The sequence below is a fragment of the Marmota flaviventris genome, chromosome 17 (genome assembly GCF_047511675.1).
Source record: "Marmota flaviventris isolate mMarFla1 chromosome 17, mMarFla1.hap1, whole genome shotgun sequence".
Lineage (NCBI taxonomy): Eukaryota > Metazoa > Chordata > Mammalia > Rodentia > Sciuridae > Marmota > Marmota flaviventris.
In genome coordinates, this window is record NC_092514.1 from 26968138 (window position 1) to 26976970 (window position 8833).

The 8833-nt window shown below is 47.3% G+C and overlaps 1 protein-coding gene across 2 annotated transcripts; it reads left to right on the top strand.

Moving 5' to 3' along the window:
• Positions 1 to 119: 119 nt before the first annotated feature.
• Positions 120 to 8145, top strand: LOC114081035 (transmembrane 4 L6 family member 5-like). 2 transcript variants are annotated; one of them, XM_027922619.2, is made up of 5 exons: positions 122 to 418; positions 5921 to 5974; positions 6488 to 6624; positions 6836 to 6971; positions 7733 to 8145. In XM_027922619.2, exons 1-5 carry the CDS (start codon positions 248 to 250, stop codon positions 7925 to 7927), a joined length of 693 nt encoding a protein of 230 aa, XP_027778420.1. In that variant the 5' UTR covers positions 122 to 247; the 3' UTR covers positions 7928 to 8145. The 2 variants fall into 2 exon arrangements, 1 of the variants encoding a protein (XP_027778420.1); XR_011704874.1 differs by lacking the exon at positions 6488 to 6624 and having other exon boundaries at positions 120 to 418; positions 5921 to 6051.
• Positions 8146 to 8833: the final 688 nt, after the last annotated feature.

The window sequence follows — 8833 nt, forward strand, 5'->3', positions numbered from 1 at the left end:
GAGACTACAGAGAGGTGTGTGCAGAAAAAGAGAAAGTAGACACTGACACCAGGCAGCTTGCAGTGTGTGACTAGCTCCCCCACCTGTTCCATCACCACCTCCTCCCTTTCCCCTCACAAGCTGCAGCTGGTGATAAGGGCCTCTCTCCCTTATCATTCTGACTCTCTCAGTTTCTACCACCTCTTTCTCCAGCCTGTTTACTTCTGGATCCTAGAACCTCCGGCTCACTTTCACTCCCTGCCTTGCCATGGATCTGAAGAAGTGTACCCGCTATGTGGGGCTCTCCCTTATATCTCTTTCCCTAGTCTGCATCGTGGCAAATTCCCTCCTACTGGTGCCTGATGGGAAGACCTGGAGCAGTGACCAACTCAGCTTGCATGTCTTGCTCCTGCCTGGCTTCATCGGCGGGGGATTGATGGTGAGGAGTCTAGAGCACAGGCCAGTGATCAGGGGTGTGGGCACAACCATCAGGGGTTCTGAATGGGAAGGGAGGAGAGAGGGAAAAGGAGGGAGTTCCAGATGGGACGGTAAGTGCTGGTGAAATCTACCCAGCAGAGCCCAACCCTCTCCCTACACACTCAGCACTCTGTAGACAGCTCTGGAAGAGCCCCCAAGGACCTGAGATAAATGTCTAAGGGAAGGGAAAGTCAGGGAGGGGAGGCTCAAGTCTCTAAAGAGCTTTGCTTCTGGGTCAAAGCATGTCCTATCTGCTCGGCCCCACCACCCTCACAGCTGAGCAGATGTTGGGGACCCCTCACTACAAAGGTCTAAGCAGAAGGAGCAGCTGGTTGTGTGGAAGGTTATCAGGGCAGGGCAATAGGCATTGGGGGGTGCAGCAAAAATGTCTGGAGCCAGGCAGTGATGTCACCCATCAGTCACTCTACCTCTCAGCTCAATGTTGTCCCTCCCTCCTCCTCATCCTCTGACTCTCAGCCCACATTCTGGATGCCCACTCTGTGCTGGGTGCTAAGGATCAACTCATAAGCAGGTCAGTCAGGCAGAGAAATTGCCCCCAAGGCTTCCTGGAGATGAGGATCTGCTAGGAGAAGTGGAGGAAGAGGAGTCACAGATTTCCTGGACCTCCTCCTCTCTTTCCCCATTTAGGGGAAGTAGTATTTGTATTGGGCAAAAATGAAAGATCTACCCAGCAGAGTTTCCCTCTTTTCAGGACAGATGACAGATAACATTCTCTAGAAGAGGTCTCACCTTGTCCCTTTTCTGAATCACACCTCTATTAGCTAAGCAAGGATACTTCTCCTTAACCTAGCAACTCTCTCTTACCTTCTGAAGTCCCTTCTACTTCCCATCCCTTGCATGGATTCATAGTGTTGGACTATTCTCCATCTCTCAGATCTCAGCTCTCTCTGAGATGTCACACTCCCCCAGGCCTACACACTCACCCAGTGTCACCTCATGCCCCTTCTCCAGCCTAAACTACCTCACACTCCTCCACCCAGTCTACTAGTCTTTTTCAGGGGTGATCTCCAAGGCTGTGCTCCCAACATTCTCACTCACAACTGTCTTCCTCCCCCTCTACACCTGGTACTTCTCAGGAAGTACCACTTGACACCACAGAGACACAGACAAGGTCCCTGCTCCCCTTAAATCTTGGGTTCCTTAGAGGGGGGGCAAATGGTATGAAGGAAGCAAGACCCGAAGCCCCATGAGAGCAAGGGCTGCCTGTTCTGTTGGTTGCTGTGTGCCTGGCGCCTAGAACAGTGCCTTCACCTAACAGGAGCTTGGTTAATAATCACTGAATGAAGTAAATAAATATGTAAGATGATTTCAGACAGCAGGGGGTGCCATCAAAAATAAAAATAAATAGGACTGGAGGAATAGCTCAGTGGTAGAGCACTTATCTAGCATGTGTGAGACACTAGGTTTGATCCCCAGCAATACTGCAAAGAAGAGAGAGCAAGAGAGAGAAGTGGAGAGAGAGTAAGCCAGGAATGCGTGGTAGCCCATACCTGAAATTCCAGTTACTCAAAAGGAAGATTATGCCAGGTGCAGTGGTACATGCCTGTAATCCCAGCAAATTTGAGGCAAGTTTGACAACAGCCTGGGCAATAAAAAATTAAAATTAAAAATTAAAAGGGCTGGGATATGCCTTGGTGGAGAGTGTCCCTACATTGAATTGTCCACGCTACCAAAATAAATAAATAAGTGAGAGAGAGAATAAAATCATAAGTTTGATTGAGGCCAACCTGGAAAATTAGATCATATATATGTATACATATATATACACGTATGTGTGTATATATGTATATATATGCATACACACACACACATATACACACACGCACACACACACACACACAGAGAGGACATGCACGCTGTGGATGTAACTCAGTGGCAGAGTGCCCTGGATATTCAATTCCTAGTACCTCAAAAATAAGTAAATAAATAAATAAAACTATTATAAAGAGGTAGGGCAAGAAGTTAAGGATTTTTGTTATTTCTTTTTGGTTTGGGGGTTGTGTGTGTATACGTGCATGTGCGCTGGGGATTGAACTCAGAGACTTGTGAATGCTAAGCACATGCCCTCCTAGTGAGCTACACCCCCAGCCCCAGTTCAATGAATTTTTACAAAGTGGACATACCCACATACCCAGCACCAAAATTAAAAACCAGTTCATTCATGCACCTGTAGTCCCAACTCCTCAGGAAGCAGAGGCAGGAGGATCTTGAGGCTGAGACGAGGAGTTCCATGTCAACCCTAGTAAAATAGCAAGACCCTATCTCAAAAAACAAACAAGCAAACAAAACACAGATTGTTATTACCAGAATCCCACACATGCCTCTCACCAGGTACTACCCCCACCAACAAGGGTAATGATTATTCAGTCTTCTAACACCATAAACTAGTTTGGTCTGCTCAGTACTTTATTTAAAATGAAATCATACACTATGTGCTCTTTTGTGTCCGGCTTCTTTAGCATAATATCATATTGTGAGAGCCATCCGAGTTATTTTGTGTAGCTGTAGGTTTTTATTTTTTATGCATGCCATTATGTGAATACACTTTAATTTAAACTTTTACTGTTGATGGACATTTAGTTCTCAGTTTGGGTTTATTGCAAATAAGGTCAATAACAACCTTCCTATAGGCATCGTAGGTGAGCATATGTGTTTATTTCCACTGTTACTCTTAGATAGGAGCAACACTGCTGGATCTTTTTTTTTTAATATTTATTGTTTTAGTTTTCGGTGGACACAACATCTTTGTTTGTATGTGGTGCTGAGGATCGAACCCGGGCCGCACGCATGCGAGGCGAGCGCGCTACCGCTTGAGCCACATCCCCAGCCCCAATGCTGGATCTTAAGATTTACAAATATTCAGTGCTAATACTGGCAAATAGTTTTCTGGGAGTTTTTGAATAAATTTCATTTCTATCAGCACAGAGTGAGTTGTTCCACTCCCCACTGGATTGAAGTAGATCCTCTAGCTATTGTGTGAAGAATGAATAGTAGTAGGTCAGCCATAAATGCAGAAGATGGGAGTAATGACATAGAGGGGAAATCAGTACCTTGAAATAGGCCAGTGGCCATGTGATAGAGAGAAGTGAGCAGATTCAAGCTATAAACTGTGTTGCCTCCTGAATTAATGATGACTCTTCTCTTTTCATGAAGACAATAAGACAGCAGGGAGGAAGAAGGGAAGCTTAGACCACAAAGGTAGACAAATACTTTGACCAAAAGTAAAACTCTCCGATGGTTCATTTGAAACTGGTAAATCTGGGTTGGGGATGTAACTCAGTGGTAGAGCATTTACCTAGCATGGCAATAACCTGATAACCTGGATTAGATTTCCAGCAATGCAGCGCGCGCGCGCGCGCGCGCACACACACACACACACACACACACACACACACTAGTAAATCCAGAGGTAATTTTAGGTATCTTTGCATCCTAGAACCTCCCAGTAATTGACCTCACCAGCAAAGGGAACTAGCACTGACCCTGAATCTGCCTGGACACAGGAGCAGGAGAGCAAGAGTGCTAATGGAAGTTGGGCACAGTGGTACATGCCTGTAATCCCAGGGACTCCGGAGACTGAGGCAGGAGGATTGCAAGTTCAAAGCTAGCCTCACAAAAGCAAGGTGCTAAGCAACTCTGTGAGACCCTGATTCTCAATAAAATACAAAATAGGGCAGGGGTGTGATCAGTGGTTGAGTGCCCCCAAGTTCAATCCCTGGTACCCCACCCCACCCCCCCAAAAAAAAAGTGCTAGTGGAAATTTTGTTCAACTCATCAGGTTTTCTCTGTGGTTACTGGGGATGATATAAGAGAACTAAAACTCTCAGCCCCTTTCCTGGAAAAGAACAAAACACTTTTATGGTATATACCAACAGGGAAGGAAGGATCAAAACACCTATAGAATTCCAGGGATGGGAGATGAACAAAAAAAGGTGCTATGAAGACAATGACAAGGCTGGAGGCAGAGTGAGGAGCCTCAAAGGACTTGCTAGGATTTAGAAGCTCCCCTCCCACTGGGCTTGCTGGTGCTAGCCTATAATCCCAGAGGCTCAGGAGGCTGAGGCAGGAGGATCACAAGTTGAAAGCCAGCCTCAACAACATAGGGAGGCCTTAAGCAAATCAGTGAGAGCCTATCTCTAAATAAAAATATAAAACCAGGCTGCGATGTGGCTCAGTATTTAAATGCTCTTGGGTTCAATTCCCAGTACCAAAACAAAAAACAAAAAATAAAATAACACCCCCCACCGTCCCCAGATTGAACCCAGGAACACTTTCCCACTGAGCTACAACCCCAGCACTTTATTTTTATTTTGAGATAGGGTCTCCTTCTGCTGCTGAGTTTCTGGATACAGAAACCAGAGTGGCTGGGTTTACAGGTATGTACCAACGTACCCTGGCAAGACCAAGATTAATCTGGTGGTAGCATGTAGGAAGAAGTGTGGGGTGGCATGGGGCAAGAGCTACGGGAACTTAGTAGCGAGGCTAAGAATATCTTCCACATGGAATTTGATTAGAAATTGAATGGGGAAAGAAGGAGAAAGGACTGACAGATTCAGGAGCCACTGAAGGAAGAGTCAAAAGGACTTGAGATCTGACTGGGTGCCGAAGGATTAAAGTTTTTCCAGCCTAGGTGACGTGGTGGGTGATTATTTCCCAAAATCAAAGGGAGATGAATTTGGGAAATAGTATGAGTTCACTCTGAGACAGGCTGAATCTGAGCTAAAACCAAGACATTTGAGTGAACACATCCTTCAGGCAGTTGGGTTTAGATCTCCAGGCATGTGGAGGTGACTATTAGCAGAGGGAATTACCTGGGAGAGGATGGACTTTGTGAGAAAAGTCACCAGAAGAAAAAAGTTCAGGGGCTGGATCTTAGGAAATCCCACAACCCACATCACAGCATTTGTGAACCCACTCTACCATATCCTAGCTCACCAGACCTTCCAACACCACTACCTCTTCCCACTGCTGAAGATATTTATAGCTAAGGAGCATTTCCTCTAAAGCAGTCTTGATACCAGGCCCACCAGTTACCATTCAATCCTAAGAACAACTATGTGAAGTAGGTTTCATAAACCCTTTTTACTAAGACAAAACTGAGACCCAGAGAAACAAATCAGTTCATTGAGCATGAAGTAGTGTGGCCCAGGGCCTCCATATTCCTATTCAGAAAGGCACGTACCACGTGCCAAGAATTATGAGGAATATTTAATAGTGAACCCAACTCTCAAGGAAGCTGCCATATGGACAGAGATAAGGTAGGCACATAAATAATGATAAAGTAAGGTAGAGCCCAACCATGCTCCAGGACAGGTAGAGGTAAGGTCTTCCTACAGTCCAAAGGCCTGAGGACACCATAGGCAGCTTCCAGAGGAGGTGAATATCTTGAAGACCTAGGTTGGGGTGGAGGGTTCACACTATCACACTGACTCTGGTCCCACAGGTGCTGTGGCCGGGAATCGTAGCAGCTCTGGCAGCGGTTGCACATCCAGACTGGGTGAGATTCAAATTAAGAAGAGCTTTGCCAGGACGTGGTGGTGCACACCTGTAATCCCAGTGACTCTGGAGGTTGAGGCAAGGAGGATCTCAAATTCATCCATTTAGCAGGATCCTGTCTCATTAAAAAGAAATAAAAAGGGCTAGGGAAGTAGTTCAGACGTAGAGCACTTCTAGGTTCAATCCCCAGGGCGCCCCCACCTGCCCAAAAAGGAGAAAGCGATTGAGGATTTGATCTCTGAACCAGTCTCTCCCAGAGCCACAGCCCCCTCTACAGAGTTCCTAGCCTCCATGAATCTCTGTTGGCCCTTAGTTTTGCCTAACTCCAAGCCCCAGGTTTATAGGAAAATGTATTTTCAAGCACTCTGTTACAGGACTGCATCCCCAGCCCCAGGAATGTATTTCAACCTGGCTCCAGAGGAGCTTGGCAATATAAGGGACAGAGCTAGGCGCCGTCAGGCCACAAATGGGGACAGGGTGGCCCTATTCAGCCCACCTTCCACACCTGGTCCAGATTCCACATTCCTTCTTGTGCTCGATCTTCGGAATGCTTGGTGCCATCTACTGCCTCTCCGTGTCAGGAGTCGGCCTCAGAATTGGACCCAAATGCTTCATAAACGGCGAGTGGGACTACCACTTCCAAGAACCCGAGTAAGGCTTAGCATCTATTAGTGACCCCCAGTCTCTGCATCCCATGACTCCCATGCTCTTCCTACGTGGGTGCCACTGAGCTTCAGGAGAATTCCCTCCATGTGGGTCTAACTAACCCTTTGAAAATCCCACCCTGCCAGTGGAGGGGACTGCGGGTGGGGGTAGGGTGCCCTGTGACCTCCTTCACTCACTGGACCCTACCTGTCCACAGAGGCGCTTACTTGAAGTACAATGCTTACTGGAATTTGTGCGAGGAGCCACTCACAGTGGTGCCCTGGAATGTGACGCTGCTCTCGTTGCTGGTGGTTGCCTCCTGCCTGGAGATCGTACTGTGTGGCGTGTACCTGGTGAACGCTATTATTTTATCATTTGATTGAAAGTACATGAAAGCGAATACAAAAAGAAAAAGAAAAATGGAGGGAGTGATGCTTTTATTCAGTTCCAGAGAGGCACATCTGGGGAATGGGGTGGGGGACATCAGGTCATCATGAGGATCTGGGTTTTATAAATTTTTAGCTGAGCTAGGTCATGGGAGGTATCACATCAGGCAAGGCAGGCAGCAACCAAAGGAGGCAGATTTAAAAGAGCCGCTGAAGGAGGCTTTATTGAGATATCACTCCCCGGCGGAACTCGATCAGACCCACAGAGTGGACAGGGGAAGGGTCTGAGGAGAAACCGTGTGGAAGCTTGACCGGACTGGACTTTTATGGGGCTTACAGCAGGAAGGGAAGGGCTTGGGACAGGAAAAGGTGTTTTTAGGGTCCCTTGCCCCCCTGGAGGTGGTCAGGGGAGTTAGCTGAACTCCAGGATTGGCCAGGGGGTCCTGCTGATGAACAGGCTTTAGTCAGGAGATCTGGCTGATTGACAGGTGTTTCCGTTGGCATCTGATTGATGTTCTTTTCCCGATTGGGCTGCTTTGTTCTAAGTCGCCACCACCAACCTAACAGGAGGAGTTACTTTTGGCAGGCCCCTTCGGTGGCCAGGTAATGGGAGGAGTTTAGAGTGGGGCTGGAGGACAGGTAGGTAACCATATTCTTCATTGTCCACTTCACGTTTTGAATGTAGCCTTCCTTGCTCTGAAGCCTCACTGTCTTTCTCTTTTCTGAAGGGCTCTCTGCTCACTGAGCCTCCACTGACTGCCAAGTTATACCTGCTTTCTCCTGGACCCCTTCCCTGGCCCGCCCACTCCCTGGCTCACTGGAATAAAAGAGATGTTTTTCTTTTCCTCTACCTCTCCCCCTCCCTAACCTGGGGGAATGGGGGTGAGGGGAAGTACTTGTCTGCCGGAGGTTCTAGGAAGTGAATATCTCCCAAATTAACAAGTAAATCCTAACACACTATCTGGACTCCTGGGACACCCCCCACCCCAATCAAGGCACACTTGGAATGTAGCCCTTTGAAGAGCCTCTTAAAAGCCCTCTGTTTTCCCTGATGGGCAGTTCATAGCCTCTGGGACAGGACTCCCCTGTGTTTCTCCTTCACTAGCAAAGCAATAAAATTACTTTTACTTTTTTCTCAAAACTGTTAAATTGGCACTGGGGACAAGGACCAAGTTTTTGGTTATATTATTGGTGTCATTTGTGAGAACTGGAGGAAAAAGGAGGTGGGACAGCATGAGGTGGAGTTGTGGAGAGGGACCTGCTTGCTCCTGGCTAGGTCCTCACTGTAAGACTAGAAAACACTGCACCACACGACACAGATTACCAAAGAGGTCTCACTTTATTACAAATGGCTGTGTGTTTATATAGGTCTAAGAGAGGTAGCAGGGGCTGAGGTAGATAACAGGTCGCCCGTTTATTGGCAAGCTCTTCCATATGTCAGTTCCGGGGCCCAAGAAGTTAATTCTAATTGGGGCTAAGGCTTCCTACCAGCAGGATTTGAACATTGGCGCCGGCGGGAAAGAAGAGAAGGAGGGTCGAGGGTCGTTAGACGCCATGCTGGGGTTTTTCTTTGGGGTGCGGCTGCCGTTATGTTTTCCCAACACTCACTCCCTTTCTCTTTTCTGAAGGGCTGTCTGCTCACTGAGCCTCCACTGACTGCCAGGTTATACCTGCTTTCTCCTGGACCCCTTCCCTGGCCCGCCCACTCCCTGGCTCACTGGAATAAACTGGTTTTGTTTGTTTGTTTTTTGAGAGAGGGAGAGAATTTTTATTTATTTTTTTTTTAGTTTTTGGCCGACACAACATCTTTGTTTGTATGTGGTGCTGAG